Source organism: Pristiophorus japonicus, chromosome 7, assembly GCF_044704955.1.
Source record: "Pristiophorus japonicus isolate sPriJap1 chromosome 7, sPriJap1.hap1, whole genome shotgun sequence".
Lineage (NCBI taxonomy): Eukaryota > Metazoa > Chordata > Chondrichthyes > Pristiophoridae > Pristiophorus > Pristiophorus japonicus.
The window spans coordinates 245,054,963-245,076,931 of record NC_091983.1 but is presented as its reverse complement, the minus strand read 5'-3'; the positions used below and the strand labels follow the sequence as shown (position 1 = coordinate 245,076,931).

The window sequence follows — 21,969 nt, the reverse complement described above, 5'->3', positions numbered from 1 at the left end:
TATCAGATACTGAGGGGGCTCGACACGATTGATGCAGAGAGGATGTTTCCACTTGTGGGGGCATCTAGAACTAGGGGGCATAATTTAAGAATAAGGGGTCGCCCATTTAGAACTGAGATGAGGAGGAATTTCTTCTCCCAGAGGGTCATAATTCTCTGCTAAAGGGAGCTGTCTAGGTCATTCAATATATTTAAGGTGGAGATGAACAAATCTTTGAAAGATACAGATGTGAAGGGTTATGGGGAGTGGGCAGGGAAGTGGAGCTGAGCCCAAGATCAGATCAGCCATGATCTTACAGAATGTTGGAGCAGGCGCGAGGGGCCGAAAGAGGAGATTAATGCAATAGTTAGGAAGGACATTAGCTTGGATGATGTGGAATCTATATGGGTAGAGCTGCAGAATACCAAAGGGCAAAAAACGTTAGTGGGAGTTGTGTACAGACCTCCAAACAGTGATTTGGGGAGGGCATCAAATAGGAAATTGGGGGTGCATGCAATAAAGGTGCATCAGTTATCATGGGTGACTTTAATATGCATACAGATTGGGCGAACCAAATTGGAAGCAATACGGTAGAGGAGGATTTCCTGGAGTGCATAAGGGATGGTTTTCTAGACCAATATGTCGAGGAACCAACTAGGGGGGAGGCCATCTTAGACTGGGTGTTGTGTAATGAGAGAGAAATAATTCGCAATCTCATTGTGCGAGGTCCCTTGGGGAAGAGTGACCATAATATGGTGGAATTCTACATTAGAATGGAGAATGAAGCAGTTAATTCAGAGACCATGGTCCAGAATTTAATGAAGGGTAACTTTGAAGGTATGAGGCATGAATTGGCTAGGATAGATTGGTGAATGATACTTAAGGGGCTGACAGTGGATGGGCAATGGCAGACATTTAGAGACCGCATGGATGAACTACAACAATTGTACATCCCTGTCTGGCGTAAAAATAAAAAAAGGCAGGTGGCTCAACTGTGGCTATCAAGGGAAATCAGAAATAGTATTAAAGTCAAGGAAGTGGCATACAAATTGGCCAGAAATAGCAGCGAACCCGGGGACTGGGAGAAATTTAGAACTCAGCAGAGGAGGACAAAGGGTTTGATTAGGGCAGGGAAAATAGAGTAAGAGAGGAAGCGTGCAGGGAATATTAAGATGGATTGCAAAAGTTTCTATAGATATGTAAAGAGAAAAATGTTAGTAAAGACAAACGTAGGTCCCCTGCAGTCAGAATCAGGGTAAGTCATAACGGGGAACAAAGAAATGGCAGACCAATTGAACAAGTACTTTGGTTCGGTATTCACTAAGGAGGACACAGACAACCTTCTGGATATAAAAGGGGTCAGAGGGTCTAGCAAGAAGGAGGAACTGAGGGAAATCCTTATTAGTCGGGAAATTGTGTTGGGGAAATTGATGGGATTGAAGGCCGATAAATCCCCAGGGCCTGATAGACTGCATCCCAGAGTACTTAAGGAGGTGGCCTTGGAAATAGTGGATGCATTGACAGTCATTTTCCAACATTCCATAGATTCTGGATCAGTTCCTATGAAGTGAAGGGTACACAATGTAACCCCACTTTTTAAAAAAGGAGGGAGAGAGAAAACAGGGAATTATAGACCGGTCAACCTGGCATCGGTAGTGGGTAAAATGATGGAATCAATTATTAAGGATGTCATAGCAGCGCATTTGGAAAGAGGTGGCATGATAGGTCCAAGTCAGCATGGATTTGTGAAAGGGAAATCATGCTTGAGAAATCTTCTGGAATTTTTTGAGGATGTTTCCAGTAGAGTGGACAAGGGAGAACCAGTTGATGTGATGTATTTGGACTTTCAGAAGGCTTTCGACCAGGTCCCACACAAGAGATTAATGTGCAAAGTTAAAGCACATGGGATTGGGGATAGTGTGCTGACGTGGATTGAGAACTGGTTGGCAGACAGGAAGCAAAGAGTAGGAGTAAATGGGGACTTTTCAGAATGGCAGGCAGTGACTAGTGGGGTACCGCAAGGTTCTGTGCTGGGGCTTCAGCTGTTTACACTGTATATTAATGATTTAGACGAGGGGATTAAATGTAGTATCTCCAAATTTGCGGATGACACTAAGTTGGGTGGCAGTGTGAGCTGCGAGGAGGGTGCTATGAGGCTGCAGAGTGACTTGGATAGGTTAGGTGAGTGGGCAAATGCATGGCAGATGAAGTATAACGTGGATAAATGTGAGATTATCCACTTTGGTGGTAAAAACAGAGAGACAGACTATTATCTGAATGGTGACAGATTAGGAAAAGGGGACGTGCAACGAAACCTGGGTGTCATGATACATCAGTCATTGAAGGTTGGCATGCAGGTACAGCAGGCGGTTAAGAAAGCAAATGGCATGTTGGCCTTCATAGCGAGGGGATTTGAGTACAGGGGCAGGGAGGAGTACAGGGCCTTGGTGAGGCCACACCTGGAGTATTGTGTACAGTTTTGGTCTCCTAACTTGAGGAAGGACATTCTTGCTATTGAGGGAGTGCAGCGAAGGTTCACCAGACTGATTCCCGGGATGGCAGGACTGACATATCAAGAAAGATTGGATCAACTGGGCTTGTATTCACTGGAGTTCAGAAGAATGAGAGGGGATCTCATAGAAACGTTTAAAATTCTGACGGGTTTAGACAGGTTAGATGCAGGAAGAATGTTCCCAATGTTGGGGAAGTCCAGAACCAGGGGTCACAGTCTAAGGATAAGGGGTAAGCCATTTAGGACCGAGATGAGGAGAAACTTCTTCACCCAGAGAGTGGTGAACCTGTGGAATTCTCTACCACAGAAAGTTGTTGAGGCCAATTCACTAAATATATTCAAAAGGGAGTTAGATGTAGTCCTTACTACTCGGGGATCAAGGGGTATGGCGAGAAAGCAGGAAGGGGGTACTGAAGTTGCATGTTCAGCCATGAACTCATTGAATGGCGGTGCAGGCTAGAAGGGCCGAATGGCCTACTCCTGCACCTATTTTCTATGTTTCTATGTTTCTATGTTTCTATTTCCTATGTTTGTGTGTTCTAGATCTTAGGGCCTATGCAACAGAAGGCTCAACCTCACATTTACTGACATTGAATTCCATCGAACACATTATTGCCCATTCCACCGCCTTATCAATATCCCTTTGCAATTTCCTCTGATCCTCAGAATTCTTCACTGTACCTTCTATTTTAATAACTGTAAATTTGAACACTACTCCCTCTAGCCTTATGTCCAAATCATTGATGTACACAGTGAACAGAAATGATCCCAGAACAGAACCCTGTGGGTCACCCATGCCCACTTCCAATCTCTCTGAGAAGCATCCTTCAGCCCAACTCTCTATTTTCTCCTTTCTAATCACCTTTTTAATTCAATTTGCTACGTGCCACTAATTCCATGCGCCTTAATATTCTTCATTAGTGATTTGTGTTCTACATTGTCAAAGGCCTTCTGAAAGTCCAGGTACACCACTTTCACTGCATTTCCCCCATGCACCACATCTATCATCTCCTCAAAGAACTCTAGCAGGTTTATCAAGCTCAAACTTCATTTCTGAAATATATATTTGGTACTTCTAATTATTTTCTCTTCTAGATATTTAGTAATCTTTCATTAGAGATTCAAAAATGTTCTGTACCATTGATATTAAACTAATTGATCCAAAATTATTTTGGTTAGCCCTATCTCTATTCTTGAAAATAAATATTACATTGGTGATTCTTCGGTGCTCCAGCATGTATACATTCTCCGTGGAATCCTGATAGCGCCCTGCTCCTACTGGTAGCGCCCCGGATGGCGCAGCGACCCGTTTTCGCACTGGAGCAAAAATTCAGTAGTGCCCCCATGAAGTTGCCACGGGCAATGTTGTAGGCTGCTCACGGGGCGAAAATTAAGGGGGATGTGTGGCAGCGAAAAATTTTAAAATGGCCGACTAACCGATCATGGCCTTCTTGATAGCAGATCACGGGGTCTGTGCCGTGGTCTTGCAATTCAGCACTCCGCTTGTGAGTCGGGCTGCTGCTACGGCAGCCGCTCCCTGGTGGTCCAGCGATGGCCCCATCTCGCACCTACAGAGTCGACAGCTTGGCCCTCCCCTTTAATGGAAGGGGAGGGCCCTATCTTCCCACCAGTACTACACGTCTCACTGCGTAGCGCTGGAAAATTTGCGTCCTTTTGTGCCCTGGTCCCGCCCCCATGAGGAAGTGGAGTGCGATATTTTGCGCTCCACTTCTTCTCAGGGGCGGTCAGCCCAATATAGCTCATGGGGCAGGACCTCCATGTCTGGAACAAGTACTCACAGCTATTACCCGAATTTTCAGCCGTATATGTTTGCTTACTGATGTAGATTCATTTTAATTTGGTGATCTATTCTTTTATCTGAACAATTTCTAGGTGTCGTAGGTTGCCCAAAGGCTTGAAGGAATGGCAAGCATTTCTGGATCTGAAGAAGAAAGTAGATGATTTCAGTGAGTCATGCCCTCTCCTTGAAATGATGTCCAGCAAGTCAATACAACCAAGACATTGGGAACAGATATCTGCAGTAACACGGCATAAATTTAACGTGACGTCAGAAACATTCTCTCTGAAAAACGTCATGGATGTTCCGCTGCTTCAATTTAAGGATGATATTGAGGTATATTGAGCCATTAGTCAGTATTACCCAAAACTCACAGAAGGAGATTAGTTTTTAGTTGTTATCCAAAACGGGCAACAGCGAACCAGAAGACAGTTTACATTCCGCCCAATTTTAATTTCCATTGACTTCTGCCACAAACTAATTTCACCCCCGAATTCTTCAGCTTCATTTTTTCTACCTCTACATATAATTTGGAATTATTATTAGTTTGCTTGTCCTCTCTGTAAATGTCCAACACGCTACACAGCCTGTTTCAAAGCCACCCTGTGCCTGTGCCTACTTCTGCCCTTTCAACAGGATCCTTTTCAGATTAATTCTCGGGATATGAACATCGCTGGAAAGGATATAATTTATTGCCCATCCCTAATTGTAGTGACAACCAAACGGTTTTCTCGACCACTTCAGATGTCAATTGTGGGACTGCAGTCACATATAGACCAGACTGAGCAAGAACAGCAGGTTTTCTTCTTAACAAAACTTAAGTTAGCTTTCTATGACAATCCAACAACTTTGTGTTCACTTTTATTAATTACCAGCTTTCCAGTTTTTTTTAAACAGAATTCAAATTCAACTGCTTCCATAAAGCCTCCTCCTCTGCCTTCTCCTCTATCACATCTAACAATGAATGTGAGGAGTTTCTGGATTTCTTCATAACTAAGATTAAAACCAGACATTCAGCTGCCTCCACTGCATTCCCCTGCCCTCTTGGTTGCTCATTTGCATGCTTCCTGTCAACTGTGGCTCAGTGGGTAGCACACTCATCTCTGAGTCAGAAGGTTTTGGGTTCAAGTCCCACTCCATGGATTTAGCACATAAATCTAGGCTGATACTCCAGTGTGGTGCTGAGGGAATGCTGCACTTTCGGAGGTGCTGTCTTTCAGATGAGATGTTAAACCAAGTTCTCGTCAGCTCTCTCAGGTGGGCGTAAAAGATTCCATGGCACTATTTTGAAGAAGTGCAGGGGAGTTATTCCCGATGTCATGACCAATATTTATCCCTCATTTAACATCACTAAAACAGATTATCACATTGCTGTTTGTGGGAGTTAGCTGTGTGCAAATTAGCTGCCGCATTTCCCACATTACAACAGTGACTATACTCTAAAAGTATTTTATTGGCTGTAAAGCGCTTTGAGATGTCCGGTGGTTGTGAAAGGCGACCCATGGAAAATTATCCGCAGACATGGGGAAGCATTCACGTTTATGCCAATGTCAACCACCTATAACTCTCCACTGCCTTTCTCGACCCCTCCACTACCTTTGTGCTGTCAGAATACTTGTCTGATATCCAGACATAGGGGAGTCTTAATTTCCTTTTGTTGAATATCCAGCCATCACTTTCAGCCCTACCACGAGCTCTGTTCTGTGATGACTAAATCCAGCCCTCTTCCCAGCTCTGTCTCAAAGAATCAAAGAATGATAAAGCACAGAAGGAGGCCATTCGGCCTATTGTGCCTGTGCTGACTTTTTGGTAGAGCAGTCAAATTAATTCCACTCCCCTACTCTTTCCCTGAGTGCTGTAAAGTTTTTTTTTTCCTTTATGTATTTATCCAATTCTCTTTTGACTGTGACTATTGAATCTGCTTCCATCATCTTTTCAGGCAGGGCATTCCAGATCACAACTCGCTGTGTAAAATAATGTTTTCTCATATCGACTCTGGTTCTTTTGCCAATCATCGAAATTTGTATCCGCTGATTACCAATTCTTCTGCCACTGGAAACAGTTTCTCCTTATTTACTCTATCAACACGCTTCATGACTTTGAATACCTCTATCAAATTCCCTCTTAATCTTATAGAGGTTCAGCATAACTTCCTTGCTTTTGTACCCTAATAAAGCCAAGCATCCTGATGCTTTTTTAACAGCTTTCTCAACTTGTCCTGCCACCTTCAAACATTTGTGTACATACAACCCATGTTCTCTCTGTTCCTGCACTTTCTTCAAAAATGTACCACTTAGTTCATATTGTCACCTCATTCTTCCTATTAAAATGTATCACTTCACACTTCTCTGCGTTAAATTTCATTTGTCATGTGTCTGCCCATTTCACCAGTCTGTCAATATCCTCCTGAAGTCTGTTACTAACCTCCTCACTGTTTACAACATTTCCGAATTTTGTGTTATCTGCAAACTTTGAAATTATGCCCTGTTTACCCAAGGCCAAGTCATTAAAAATATCAAGAAGAGCGGCGGTCCTCATACCGACCCTGGGGAACACACTGTTATCTCCCTCCAGTCTGAAAAACAAGTGATACATTTTAATAGGAAGAATGAGGTGACAATATGAACTAAGTGGTACATTTTTGAAGAAAGTGCAGGAACAGAGAGAACATGGGTTGTATGTACACAAATGCTTGAAGGTGGCAGGACAAGTTGAGAAAGCTGTTAAAAAAGCATCAGGATGCTTTTTGTCCCTTAGCCAGTTTTGTAACTATGCTGCCACTGTCCCTTTAATCCAATGGGCTTCAATTTTGCTAAGAAACCTATTATGTGGTATTTTGTCAAATACCTTTTTAAAGTCCTCGTACACAATATCAACTGCACTACCCAAATCAACCCTCTCCATTGCTGTTTTTGTTATTTGTTCATGGAATATGGGTGTCGTTGGCATGCCCAGCATTTATTGCCCATCCCTAATTGCCCTTGAGAAGGTGGTGATGAGTTGCCTTCTTGACCCACTGCAATCCGTTTGGTGAAAGTACCCTCATAGTTGGAAATGGTCATTGCCTGAAACTTGTATGGCACGAATGTTACTTGCCACTTATCAGCCCAATCCTGAAGGGAAGGAAATCTGCCACTCTTACCTGGTCTGGCTTATATGTGACTCCAGACCCACAGCAATGTGGTTGAGTCTTAACTGCCCTCTGAAATGGCCTAGCAAGCCATTCAGTTGTACAAATCGCTACAAGAAACAAGAATAAAACCAGACAAACCTCCTGACATCGACCTCGGCACCATCTTCGGACATGACAATGGTATACCCAGCGGAGTCGACCCTGCAAAGTCCTCCTCACTAACACCTGGGGACTTCTACCAAAATTGGGAGAGCTGTCCCACAGACTAGTCAAACAATAGCCTGATATAGTCATACTCACAGAATCATATATTTCAGTCAATGTGCCAGACTCCTCCATCAACATCCCTGGGTCTGTCCCGTTCCACCGGCAGGACAGACCCACTCGAGGTGCGGCACAGTGGTATACAGTCAGGAGGGAGTGGCCCTAGTAATCCTCAACGTTGACTCTGTACCCCATGAAGTCTCATGGATTCAGGTCAAGCATGGGCAAGGAAACATCCTGCTGATTACCGCCTAGCACCATTCCTCAGCTGATGAATCAGTAATGGTCCATGTTGAATACCACTTGGAAGAAGCACTGAGCGTAGCAAAGTCACAGAATGTACTTTGGGCAGGGGACCTCAGTGTCCATCACCAAGAGTGACTCAGTAGTAGCACTCGGTAGTGACCGAGCTGGATGAGTCCTGAAGGACATAACTGCCAGACTGGGCCTGCGGCAGGTAGTGAGAGAACCAACACGAAGGAAAAACCTACTTGACCTCGTCCTCACCAAACTACCTGTCGCAGATGCATCTGTATCTGACAATATTTGTAGGAGTGACCATTGCACAGTCATTGTGGAGACAAAGTCCCGTCCTCCATCGTGTTGTGTGGCATTACCACCATACTAAATGGGAAAGATTGAAACATTGCAGGCCATCAGCAGCAGCAAAGTTGTATTGCACTACAACCTGTAACATCATTGCCCGGCATATCCCTCATTCTACCATTTCAGTCAAGCTAGGGGACCAACTCTGCTTCAATGAGAAGCATTCCCCTTTATCTACCATGCTAGTTACATCCTCTAAAAACGCTATTAAATTTGTCAGACACGATTTTCCTTTCATAAAACCATGTTGACTCTGCCAAATCATATTATGATTGGATTCCAGCATTTTCCCGACGATTGATGTCAGGCTAACTGTAATCCCCTGTTTACTCTCTTCCTCCTTTCTTGATTTGATGTGTAATTTCCTCCTTCTCCAGCGAAGATAAATGCTCTTCATGCCCCGTCTTGTCCGTACCCTCCAAATAACAATAATGCTCTGCGCGAGGGAAAGGGAAAAGCTCTATCCACTTCCCCTGCTGAGATGAAATGTCTGCAGAGGGGGCGGGGACTCTCCCCTCTGACCCTGTAGTGACAGAGGGAAAGGTTGCTTACCGGAGACACCCCTGTTTGAGAGAGTTTGGTGACTCTATCTTCTGCTGAGATATTTTCTTGCCTTTGCTCCCTATCCCCTGTTCCCTGACCTACCTCAATTTCTCTTTTCATCCCGATCCTTGTCACCATCCCTTTCCCATCTACCCCATCCCAATATTGTTCCGCACATTTCCCTGCCCTGCTCACAAACTCAGTGTTCATGGAAATGGAATGGAACTGCAGGAGAAGAGCAAATCAATCAAAATAATTTAACAAAAAAATAGAAAACAACTCATAATAGAAAAGAACAGCAGCAGATAAGCTTAAGATTCCTCACATAAGTTCAAACAAATAATTTCAAAGCAGTTTAGTTATCGGAAATTCCAGTTCCAGGTAAATCAGATAGTAAACTGCGTCAGTCTAGATTTTTGTGCTTAAGTTTCTGGAGTGGAACTTGAACCCAGAAACTTGTGACTTAGAGGCGAGACAGCTACTAACTGAGGCAGGCCAGTTGATCTGCTCCAGAAATGTCCGCCTGAGGGGTGAAAGATACGTTTGTCAATTTTTTCAAGAGATTTTGTGCATGCAATATTAAAAATTCTATTTTGTTGAAATTATCGACAGGAGAAAGTTTGGCCCGAAATTTCTCACAAAGCTTTCAACATGAAAAGTATGGTTTTCTTATTCACAGGGTAAATGGGAGTAATTTTAACCCCAAAAATGGGTGGGTTTGGGTTGGGTCCAAAGTTCAAATATTATGGGATTGAAATTTGGTTGGAGGGTTCCACCATGCAACAAAAAAAAATCGAAACTAAAACCGCAAAAACCATTTCCGATACATTACTCACCCCAAATAAAATTAAATAGCAAAAAAAAAATCAATCGCACTTACCTCATGCAGTCATTACCTCCCTTAGCTCCCGGGACAACCAATAAGGGAATTAAGGGTTACGGGGAGAGAGTGGGTAAGTGGAGCTGAGTCCACGGCCAGATCAGCCATAATCTTATTGAATGGCGGAGCAGGCTCGAGGGACTAGATGGCCTACTCATGTTCCTAATTCTTATGTTCTTATGTTCTTATGCACGCCAGCTTTCTATGGCGGTGTCACTAGAGGATGCTACGGGTGCCACGCAAACCAAATTTTGCTTCCGTGTCAATACCGGGGGCATGGCACACTGGCGCTATACTCCCGGGCGATATCCTCAGTGCCACCGGTACTGACATACTGAATTGCCGAGCAGCACTAATGTCGAGGCTCGCAATTGCAAACCCTTTAGCGCCCTGTAGCGAGGGGCGCTATCCAACCAAATTTCTCCCCGAATCCAAATCGTCTCGAACCCACCCATTTACAGATATTACAGAGGTGGAACGAGGGGCCGGTGACCAATCCATTCTCAGGAGGTGGGTCGGTCATTGAAACCTTTTAAGGAGGCTGCGCACCTCTATTTTAACAAGGTTTCTATTTTCAACTCATGTCGGCAGGGTTTCCCAGGCCTCAGAAAACCAGCAGGTAAAAAGAGGCGAGAAGGACTGAATCCATAAGTTAAGTGCCTTAAAAGCACTGCTTGTGGGTTATGAGGAGCAGGAGTGTTTCCTACAGCTAACCCTATAAACCCCACTCCCCTGTGTGATCTGTCTGACATCCCCCATCTGCACAATCTTTCGCCACAACTCAAGATCACCGATCCCCCATGATCACCGACTCCCCCAACCCCTCCGCTATCACCAATACCCCCCAAGATCATCAACTCTACCGATCTCCCCCAATCCACCGGCGATGACCCTTCATGATGTCCCCGCTCCCCCCAACTTCACAATGTCTCCCCTTCGCCAAACCCCATTTCCCCCACTATCTCTTCCCCCACCATGATCTCTCCCACCACAACCACTAAACCTACTTGCAGCCTTTCCCGTTGGACAGGCAGACAATCAGGCTGAATGTAAGGCGGGAAACCAGGCAAAAAAATTCAAACCTGCACTTCTGGGTTTCCCGACCATAACTCCTTCCCCACTCCTCCAGGATTGTGCCTTTGGAAATGTTTGGCTCAATTACTTTTCAGCTAATCAAGTTACATTTTAGATTTTGTTTGATCTGTTTTACCCTTTGATTTTTTTTAACCAGTCCTATCACTCAAAAAGATAATGACTGATAGTAACTTTTATCTTGTAATATCTTACAGGATATCTGCATATCCTCCGTGAAGGAGAAAGACATTGAGGCAAAATTAAGTCAGGTGATGCAGACCTGGACCAGTCAGGCCCTGAGTTTTTCTTCATTTAAGAGTCGAGGAGAGCTGTTGTTAAAAGGACTGGAGACAGCAGAAATCATAACGATGATGGAGGATAGCTTAATGATCCTGAGCTCTTTACTCAGCAACAGGTATTAGCAACAAATTACAACAAAAGGGGTGACTAAAAACTTGGGTAAAGAGGTAGGTTTTAACGAGGGTCATAAAGGAAGAGCGAGAGATGGAGAGGTAGAGAGATTTAGGGAGGGAATTTCAGAGCTTAGAGCCGAGACTGCTGAACACATGGCTGCCAATTGTACCACTTGACATTTGTGACTGAAGGCACTTGCAAACACTTTGGGCTGAAACTTTGGTATCGACCATTAATCCTGTCGGGGCGGTAACTGTAGCGCCCTCAAAAAGTTTGTGCCGCCTACCGTGAAATTAGGTTTAATCGCACCAAGAGGGAAAGGGAACCCTAAATCAGTCATTCCACAATTATCCTGGGCCGGTGGAACTGAAAATCTCAGCGATAAATTTGAAGAAGCAATGCACATGCTCCGAAAGCCGCTACACATCCTGTGGACAGGCAATTCTTAAATGCGTGGTAAGATAAGTAAGCGCATGCGCAGTTTCAACTTTTCACTCAGATCAGAACGGGAAAATGGAAGAGCAAGACCTTGGTCACCAGCTTCTCGCCCACGGCCGACGACCCCATGATCGAGGCTGTGGAGAGGCGGTGGAATGTACTGCAACCTCCAAGTGGAAGAATGCCTGTTCCGAGAGTGTTCAGAAGGCTTTGGAAGGAGGTGGCCCAGCATATTTTCGTAGGAACACGATGACCAGAACTGCGACACAATGTCGCAAGAAGTTCAACAACCTCACTAGGGTCGTCAGGGTGAGTACCCGTTCTATTAACGTTGCAATGCCATAATGTGAACCTCACTGTCTCACATAATGTGACGTACCTGCTCCTTCTCTATGTGTAGCAGGCCATGGTCTTCGTTGGTGAAGCCACCATAAAGGCTCAGTTCAGCAACCATGTCCTGCCCATCCAAGCCTTGCTCACCTTCTTGTTCCCGACTCAACATGACCCCTCCTCGCACTACTGTTTCACTGTTGATATGCGTTCACAAGACTTCAGCCTCATCCTTAATCTTATGTGGTTGCCATCAAATCTCACTGTTCAAACATCCACTCTGCACAGCCATGCAGATTCCACAAGGAGATCTGCACACTTCCAGACAGTAGCAGCTATTCAATTATGGTAGGCACATGTTGCACACGATGAGCTGCACACTCACTCACATCTTCTTGTGTTTGTTATTGCAGTCGAAAGTTATTGCACACAACAGCCGAGAGCAGCAGCACATCGGAGGAGGGAGCCTGACATCCAGGACCTCACGGAGGTGGAGCAGCGAGTGTCCATCCTCATGGGGACACCAGTTGGTGCGTTAGTTGGTGCGTTAGTGGTCGGTCAAGCCCAGCCCCCTGGACAGTGGACAGTGACAGTATGTTAATGCCCTTTGCGTTTTCTGTGAGACCCTTTAACCTTGATACCACTTGCCTTACCCCCTTTGCATATACATGTCCAATGCCAGCTCCTTCTTCTCTTGCTGCACCCTCCCCTGCTGCTAACTACAGTTGCTTTGTGCTTACAGATGATGAGCCAGAAGCACGGCAGCCTGCCCGTAATCCTCCACATAGAATGACGGGGGGACGAGGAGAAAGGGAACGAAAGTGTTGTGACAGAGTGGGACCCTCCTTCAGCTGCACTGAGTGGGGACACCATCTCGGTAGAAGACACAGCATTCCTGGGATTTGAAGAGCCCCAGTGACTTGCAGCAATGCCCATCGTGAGAGGAAACACAGGGGCCATTTCCCCAGAGGTTCCTGCTCAGAGACACTCAAATGTGGACCTCGACTTGGAGGCTATGTCGAGAGAGTCCATGGTAATGCACTGCGAGCTTATGGGTGCATTGGAGAGGATCCCACAGAGCATGGATGCACTTGCTCTGAGTTTGGGTGAGGCCGCTTCAAGCATTGCCCGTGCCTCTCAGCAGTTCAATGAGCCCATCCTTGCCCGCTTACAGAGGGAGATGGACTCGACGAGCGACAGTGGAGTCCCAGAGGTCGATGGCGCATGCCATGGTTGATGTGGCAGCAGCTATCACATCACAGGCTGAAGCCATGCAAGGCCTTCATGATGTGATACAGTCACTGCTTGCTGGCATCAACTCTCAGACTGTTGCGTTTCAGACAGTTTGCTCTGAGTCAGTCTCAGAGTGATGCCATGCAAACACTTACTGCTGTTATCCTCTCTGTGTTCCCCGACAGTCCAATGGAGAAGTGATGGTGCCGAAGCAGGCCAGCAATCTGTGCTCCCACATATTGCTCCAAATGCTGATGCTCTGTCCCGGGGGAGTGGAAGTGGGCCACTGGAAATGGAAGGTGCTATCCTTGTTCAAGGTGACAGCATTCCGGCACCCACCACTGCCACTCCACCTTTTTCCCTGCTGCAGTCTGCACCCCAGCTATCAGAGACTGCTGCCGGCGATGCTGAGATGGTGGAGTCCACAGCCGGGGCTTCTAGGCCCAGAGCTGGTCCAGGCCATCTTGCTCGGCCATCTGTAGTGTCTCCCTTACACACACAGCAGCCTTCAAGCAGCCTTGCTGCAGGCACTGCGACCATATTAAGGAGGAGCAGTAGGCGTTAAGGAAAATGGTGGGAAATCTCAGAGCAAGTCTCAAAAAAACTTTGGCCACCATGGCAGATGACCACATGCTGTAACATCATCATAGGCAGTCCCTCGGAGTCAAGGATGACTTGTTTCCACTCTAAAAGTGAGTTCTCAGGTGACTGAGGAGTCCAATGCGGGACCTATAGTCTCTGTCACAGGTGGGGCAGACCATGGTTGAAGGAAGGGTGGTCAGGGAGCTTGGATTGACGCATGCTCCTTCCGCTGTCTACACTTGGTTTCTGCTTGTTCTCGGCGAAGGGACTCGAGGTGCTCAGCGCCCTTCCTCCACTTTGGGCGGTCTTGGGCCAGGGATTCCCAGGAGTCGGTGGGGATGTTGCACTTTGTCAAGGAGGCTTTGTCAAGGCTTTGAGGGTGTCCTTGACCGTGGGCCAAATCCAGTTTCCTTGCCTAGATTTTTAGTTCTGTAGTCTCCGTATGGAACCATGCTAAATAAATTAAACATATATATCTGAAGCAAAAAATCAAATATTCCCAAGTCAGAAAATTTAGTGTGACTGAGAAATGGCCAGAAACAAAGAAAACATAAAAAGGTTGCTATAGATTTTCTTTTCTCTAGCAACAGTGACATATCAGTGCTACTGCTAAATTGTAAGCGTGGATAGTGTAAGAATTGGTAAAAAGCAGTATCACTAAGGGCAGCTGAGATCTGGACGCATCATATGGTACAGTTATACATAAATGTAGTTTTGTTTTCATATCCGTTGCTAAGAAAGAAATCGACCATAGTAATAATTTATTTCATACACACTTATTGGCATTTCAGACTGACACCCGCAATCATTTTCTCAACCATATAATTATAATAATATCATCATCATCATAGGCAGTCCTTCGGAATCGAGTAAGACTTGCTTCCACTCCTGAAGTGAATGCTTTGGTGGCTGAACAGTCCAATACGAGAGCCACAGACTCTGTCACAGGTGGGACAGATAGTCGTTGAGGGAAGGGGTGGGTGGGATTGGTTACCCACACGCTCTTTCCACTGTCTGCGCTTGATTTCTGCATGCTCTCGGCGTTGAGACTCGAGGTGCTCAGCACCCTCTCGGATGCACTTCCTCCACTTAGGGCGGTCTTGGGCCAAGGACTCCCAGGTGTCAGTGGGGATGCTGCACCTTATCAGGGAGGCTTTGAGGGTGTCCTTGTAGCGTTTCCGCTGCCCACCTTTGGCTTGTTTGCCATGAAGGAGCTCCGAGTAGAGCACTTGCTTTGGGAGTCTCGTGTCTGGCATATGGAATATGTGGCCTGCCCAGCGGAGCTGATCGAGTGTAGTCAGTGCTTCAGTGCTGGGGATGTTAGCCTGAGTGAGGACGCTGATGTTGGTGCGCCTGTCCTCCCAAGGGATTTGTAGGATCTTGCGGAGACATCATTGGTGATATTTCTCCAGCAGCTTGAGGTGTCTACTGTACATGTACATAGGCTGAAAAGGAATGAAAATCTATGAATTATCATCAGAATCAAGGGTATCGGTTTCCTCAGCCCTAGAAGTCTCGGGCAAAGATATAACATTCTCGCAACCTACACACGAGCAGATGTTGGTGCAAGGTAGCTTGTTGAGAAGACGAGCACCTTCCTTGTGCACACAAGGTCTTTTTGCATGAACAATGCGCAAGCTCCATTATACGCAGGTGCTGGAGGAAGCGTCATCCAGTCTGTGAGAAGTACATCATCTTCAAGTTTCCACCCATGGTCCTTTGAAGATATATTTCCGGCATGTTCTCAAGACATCGCTTATGAATTGCAGACTGGTAATTGGCACGCTGTTGTGATATATCCATATGACATCACTAAGAATCACACTACACAAGATGGCTCGAATACAGAAACTGTCATCATGTAACTTTGCCACATGATCCTTTATGTTGGTAAGGCCTATAAAAGGCCGCGAGGTCGGGAGGTGCGTCGCTGAGTCGGGAGCAGCGTGAGTCTGTTGGTGAGCCCTATAAAGGGCCATTGAACAGCAAAATTCTAAAGGGTCAAAGTGCAATAAAAAGGTAAGCCCCCAGGATCGTCGGCAGAAGAGTCCCCACTGGGCTCTTTTAAAATTGGTGCTGGGTCGGGAAGCGACAGCGGAAGGGGTTCCTCCTCCGCCCCAGGAACCGGGGAACACGGAGAGACCTGGTCAAAGGAATGTTCCAGGTCCACCAAGTACCCCAGCTCCAAAGTAGGGGGCGAGGGTTGTTGTTCTTACCCCTTCCCGCCGCCACCCCCCGGCCCAGCGTGTGCAGACTCGTTAAAATCATTCATTGCCGTTTCTTCCGGGCCGAGCGACACCGGGGGAAGTTGGACAATAGCTGGGCGGTCTCAGGTACGGCCTTTTCGGCCCCGCCCGCCTCAGTCCCCGGGATGCTCGACCAGGCGGCAACGCATTCCTCCGCTGGCCCCACGCCCCCCACGACAGGCAGATCTTTCACGCCATCCCCGGGAGGCAGCGGCTGGGCAGCCTCGACTGCCTCACCCTCACCGGGACAGATTCCTCGCGCCTACGGCACGGTTTGGGGGCGCCGGTGGGGGATGCGGGACACGCGGCGGGCACTGACTCCTCCGCAGAGGGATGTTGTTCCCCCTCCGCCTCATTGGAGTGGCGCCTCCTTTTGTTCCTGGGGGTGCGCAGAGGCAGGGAGACCTCCATGTCTGCCGAGGCCTCCCGCTCCACTCCCCCCTTTTTCTTATCTTGCCCGCGCCCGAGCCCCTCTGTGATACTAGTCAAGGGCTCGGGCACGGGCTCAGGGCACCCCGCGCTCGCCGGTGACGGGGTTGGGCCGAGCGCGGTAAACAGCTTGTCTGGCGCACCGAGGGGACCCGCCTCTAGATGTTTCGTCTTCTTCCGCGCCTTCTGTCCGGCCGGACGCTCTCCCTTCCCCCCGCCGGAGGCCGTGAAAACAAAGGCCCCCGACGATGCCCGCGCACCCACAGCTCCCGGCACGCGGACGCTACTAGGGGGAGGGGTGGCGGCGGCGCCAGTCTTGGCCACCCTCGGTGGTTTGGCGGCTTTGGAGGCGGGGCAGTTCTTGCGAACGTGCCCCACTTCCCTGCAGGCATGGCACCGCACGCCGTCCGACGTCCAAAAGATGCGGTCGGCAGTCCCCTCGTGCACCACATTAAAATTTCCCTCCGTCGTCTCCTCCCGCGCCAGCCGGACAAAGAGCTGGCGGCGGAAGGAGAACACGTGGCGCAGGCTGTTCTCCCTGAGGCCAAGCGGTATGGGGTTGATCCCCGATCTTTCCTCCCCCAGTTGGTGTAGGTGAGGGAGGAGGAGCTCAGCAGGAACAAAGGGCGGGACGTTTGAAATGATGACCCTCTGCGCGGTGGCCTCGAGAGGGTCCACCGGCAGGAACGACCCGCCCACCGTGAGCCCCTTTTCAATGGCCAGGGACACCGCCTGCTCCGACCCCAGGAAGAACACGGCCTTCCCAGACATCTTGGAGGCTGCGACAATGGCCGAGGGGCCGACTACCCCAGCCATCGCCCGCACGCACTCCTCAATGCTCATTGTGGGGTGAGTGTAGCTCTTGACCCTGTGTTTTTTCATGATCAGTCTGAAAGGTGGCAGGGCAGCAGGTGGCGCAGGAGGTGCCGTGGATGTGGACGCCGCCTGCGCATATGTCCTTGCTGGCCCTGCCACCGGCGTGGATGGGGTCGCCATCACGGGGTCCCTTTAAGGGCTACACCCACCCCAAAGTCACAGGCCTTAATGGTCTTAAGTGGCCTCGTTTAATATTTGAACAGAGGGAGCTCTGAAAGAGGCTCACCTCTCCCCTAGTTGGCAATTGGGAAGGGGCCTTGCTCCCTCTGCTCAGTTGTCTTAATTGTTTTTTTAAAAATTAGGAGTAAAGGGCTCTCAGAGAGAGAGGGGAGAGACAGAGAGAGAGAGATAGAGGGAGGGGGTGTGGAAAAGAGGGAGGCTGCGAGGGCAGGTCTCCCCTCACAGCAATGGGTGGGTGCTTCTTGGGGTGCACTCCCCAGATGGCAAAAAAAAAACACAGTCTTTTAAGAATGGTCTTCGGGTGGGGGGAGAAGATGTCTTCACCTGGGGTAACTAGAGCCACCCAGGCACACACTCCCAACGATCTTTAATAGGGTGATTAATAGTTTTCAGCCAGGTAGCTCCAGCTATCCCAGGCTAGGCAATGGGGGAGGGGTGCTTCAGTGGTGTGTGGGGCCTAGTTGTAAGCAAGACCCCCACACAGACTTCCACACACACACACCCCGCGCGATGTTCCGGCTCTCGAAAGGTCTTCTTTCCTCCCCCCACCGATACAACAATGTCTTTCGGGGAATGCACCAACACCCACCTGTGGAATGTTGCCGAATCTCCCTCCTTCCACACAAGTTGTTGCTGTTTTCCCCCTCTCTCCAACACTCTGCAGTAGTAATAAATGTTAAATTTTTCAGCTCTCCTCCTCTCCCTCCGGATGTTGAGTTGTAGTAAGCCAGCCCTTTCCTCCTCTTCCTGGGCTGGTCTCAGGGCTCTCAAGGCCTTCCAAACAGGAGCAAAAGCAGGTAGCTCCTTCCCTCACTGCCCCAGGCTCCAACTGTTTAGGCCACGCCTCCAAAGCTCTACCATTGGTCCTTGTGCATGAAACTCTTTTGGAGTTTACCTGTAAAACATAAACATTAATCAGTGCCACCCGACCTGGATGACACACCAGATATTTCACAAGGCTCATTTTTCTTTTTTGTTTTTTTTTGTGTTTTTCTTTTTTTTTTTGTTTTTTTTTGGGCACTAAAATCAAAATTTTTTTTTTCCTCCAGTGACCCCTATAAAAGGGGAGGGGGACACTAAAAGCACCGGCAATTAAAACAAATTAAACTTTAAAACGTAAAATCAAATTAAAATTTGGTTGCCGGGTGTGATGATGCACTCCAGTCCCTCCGGTGCCCACCACTTGCGGAAGGCCACGAGCGTACCGGTGGACACCGCGTGCTCCATCTCCAAGGACACCCTGGACCGGATGTAAGAGCGGAAGAGAGGCAGGCAGTCAGGTTGAACGACCCCCTCGACCGCCCGCTGCCTGGACCGGCTGATGGCACCCTTGGCCGTGCCCAGGAGCAGTCCTACGAGGAGGCCCTCGGACCTACCCGCTCCCCTCCGCACAGGGTGCCCAAAGATCAGGAGAGTGGGACTGAAGTGCAGCCAGAATTTCAGGAGCAGCCCCTTTAAATAATGAAACAGGGGCTGCAACCTCGTGCACTCAATAAAAACATGGAACACGGACTCCTCCAGACTGCAGAAATTGCAGGCGGCCTGGGAGTCCGTGAACAGGCTTAAACATTTGTTGCACGGCACTGCTCCGTGCACCACCCTCCAGGCCAAGTCCCCGATGAATAGTGGGAGGACTCCCGCATAGAGTGCCCTCCATCGGGGACCCCGCCTCCTCCGGACGGCAAGATGGTACGCCATGGCGTGTCCGGATGGCTGGCGAGGATGGCAAAGTTGAGAGTGTGCAGGAGCAGCCCGTACAGGAAACCCCTCCGCGCGGAAATGAAAGGCACGGAGGGGATTTCCCCGAGGCGGCTCAAGTTGTGAGGCGCCGGCCCCCGAGGAAGGTTCCGGGGTTTGGCGCCAATGAGGAATTCCGTCCGGACGGGGGTCAGTTCGGACGGGATCTCCCCACGTGCTTGAGCCTCCTCGATGCACCGAACAGAGTCAGGGCCCAAAGCTGTTTTTAGCGACTCGATGGCTTCGGCCGCGCGGCGGACGTCTGCTGAATTTAGGCGCCGCGCCAGTGTGTCTGGCGCCATCCAGCCCGCTCCTCCGCCATCGAGCAGGTCCCTGACCCTGGTCACCTCACCAGCCACAGCCCTCTCTTCCGACCGCCACATAAAACCTCGGTCGTGGAGGTACGGATTCCCGAGCAGCGGCTCCTGCAGGACGGCCGCCACTCCAGCCGGCGGAGAGCTGCGCTTGGTGGAGACTTTGTTCCAGACCCTGATGAGTTCCTTGTAAAAGACAGGCAGCTCCCGGAGGGCGGTCCTGACACCCCCCAAGTTCACAAACAGGAGCTGCGTGTCGTAATTGAGGTCACGCTGCTGGCGGAAGAAATAGGAGGGGGCTCGACGTAAAGGTATCTCTGAAGACGGAAAGTCGCGAGCTGGGCGCTGACGCACACCAACGACTGACCGCCCTCCTCAAGCGGGAGACTCAAGACCGCGGCAGAGACCCAGTGCTTCCTGTTGTTCCAGAAGAAGTCCACCAGCTTCTTCTGTATCTTGGCGACAAACGCAGGGGGAGGGGTCAAAGTGACCAGCCGGTACCACAACATTGCGGCCACCAGCTGGTTTATAACTAGCGCTCGACCCCTGTAGGACAGCACTCGGAGCAGTCCTGTCCAGCGCCCGAGGCGAGCGGCGACCTTGGCCTCCAGCTCCTGCCAGTTCGCTGGCCAGGCTTCCTCGTCGGGGCTAAGGTAGACTCCCAGATAGAGGAGATGGGTCATGCTCCAGGCAAAAGGCCTGAGCTCCTCCGGCAGGGAGTCCACCCGCCACTGACCCATCAGGAGTCCGGAACATTTCTCCCAGTTGATTCTGGCGCTCCGCAGGTCAGCGGGATCCTCTACCGCGAGGAGCACGTCATCGGCGTAAGCCGAGAGGACGACCTCCACGCCCGGCCCTTGCAGAGCCAGTCCCGTCAACCTCGTCCGCAGGAGGCACAGGAAAGGCTCCACGCAGATGGCATATAACTGGCCGGACATGGGGCATCCCTGGCGCACCCCTCTCCTAAAGCGAAGGGGCGCCGTCAAGGACCCGTTAACCTTAATCAGACACTCCACGGCGGCGTACAAAAGTCGGATCCGGGCGACGAAATGCGTCCCGAAACCGAAAGCGCGCAGAGTTCCGAGCAGATAGTCGTGATCCACCCTGTCGAACGCCTTCTCTTGGTCGAGAGGTAGGAAGGCGACCGACAGACCAGCCTCCTGGGAATGATGGATGAGGTCCCGGACCAGATGGATGTTATCGTGGATTGTCCGGCCCGGGACCGTGTAGGACTGGTCGGGGTGGATCATGTGGTCCAGCACGGCACCAAGGCGAGCAGACATCGCCCTGGCGAAGATTTTGTAGTCCGTGCTGAGGAGGGAGAACGGGCGCCAGTTCTTAAGGAGGCGGAGATCGTCCTTCTTAGGCAGCTTGACGATGACTGCCCTGCGCCAAGAGAGGGGTATCTCCCCGGTCGCAGACTTTCCCTCAGGACCCGCACGTAGTCGCTCCCCAGGACGTCCCAGAACGCCCTGTGGAACTCCACAGTCAGCCCGTCCAGCCCCGGGATTTTTCCCCTCGAGAGCCGGTCAAGGGCACCGGTCAGCTCCGCCAGGCTTAGCGGAGCTTCCAAATTTTCACCGCCCTCCGGGCTGACTTTCAGCAGGTCCTCCCACAAAACTCTACGCGCTTCCTCGCTGGACGAATCCGGAGAGAACAGAGCCCCGTAATATTCACGGGCCCTGTTGTTGACGCCCTCCGGATCCGAGACGAGTGAGCCGTCGTCGGCCAGCAGCGTCAAGAGCTGCTTACGGACACTCTGTCTTTTTTCCAGTGAGTAGAAGAAGGGGGAGCCGCGGTCCAGATCCCGCAGGAACCGGATCCGCGACCTCACGAACGCGCCTCGGGACCCGACGAGCTGCAGGTCCTTCAGCGCGGCCTTCTTCACTTCGTACACCGTCCGCAGGGCCGGGTCCCCAACGACTTGACCGAGACGGGACTCCAGGTCGAGCACCTCTTTTTCTAGGCGCCCGACCCTGGCCGCCCGCCTCTTGGTCGACCACCTCGCGTACTCTTGACAGAAGACGCGGACGTGAGCTTTTCCCTCGTCCCACCACAGCCTCAAGGAGGGGAAGCCCCCCTGCTTCCTTCTCCAGTCGGCCCAGAAACGACGGAACGAGTCCTGGAACCGCACGTCCTCCAGCAGCTGGTTGTTAAAATGCCAGTACGCGGACCCCGTCCTCGCGCGGAGTGAAGCGAGCTCCGCCCACACCAGGTGGTGGTCCGAACACGGCACTGGCCGCATGGAGGCCGCCGGGACGCAGGAAACGTACGCCCGAGACACGTAAAGGCGGTCGACTCTGGACCATCCTACTCCAGGCCTCACCCAAGTAAAGGCGCTGGAGTCGGGATGGAGATTTCGCCAGACGTCCACCAAGTCAAAGGACCCGACCAGGTCCCT

The 21,969-nt window shown here is 49.8% G+C and overlaps 1 protein-coding gene across 2 annotated transcripts in view; it reads left to right on the top strand.

Moving 5' to 3' along the window:
* LOC139267485 (dynein axonemal heavy chain 8-like) overlaps window positions 1-21,969 on the top strand; it is a 2,569,686-nt gene that overhangs the window by 1,529,017 nt on the left and 1,018,700 nt on the right. For both annotated transcript variants that reach the window (XM_070885867.1, XM_070885866.1), the window contains 2 exons: window positions 4,385-4,625; window positions 11,005-11,204. In XM_070885867.1, coding sequence (XP_070741968.1) covers window positions 4,385-4,625; window positions 11,005-11,204 — 441 coding nt within the window. The remainder of the gene's footprint in view (window positions 1-4,384; window positions 4,626-11,004; window positions 11,205-21,969) is intronic.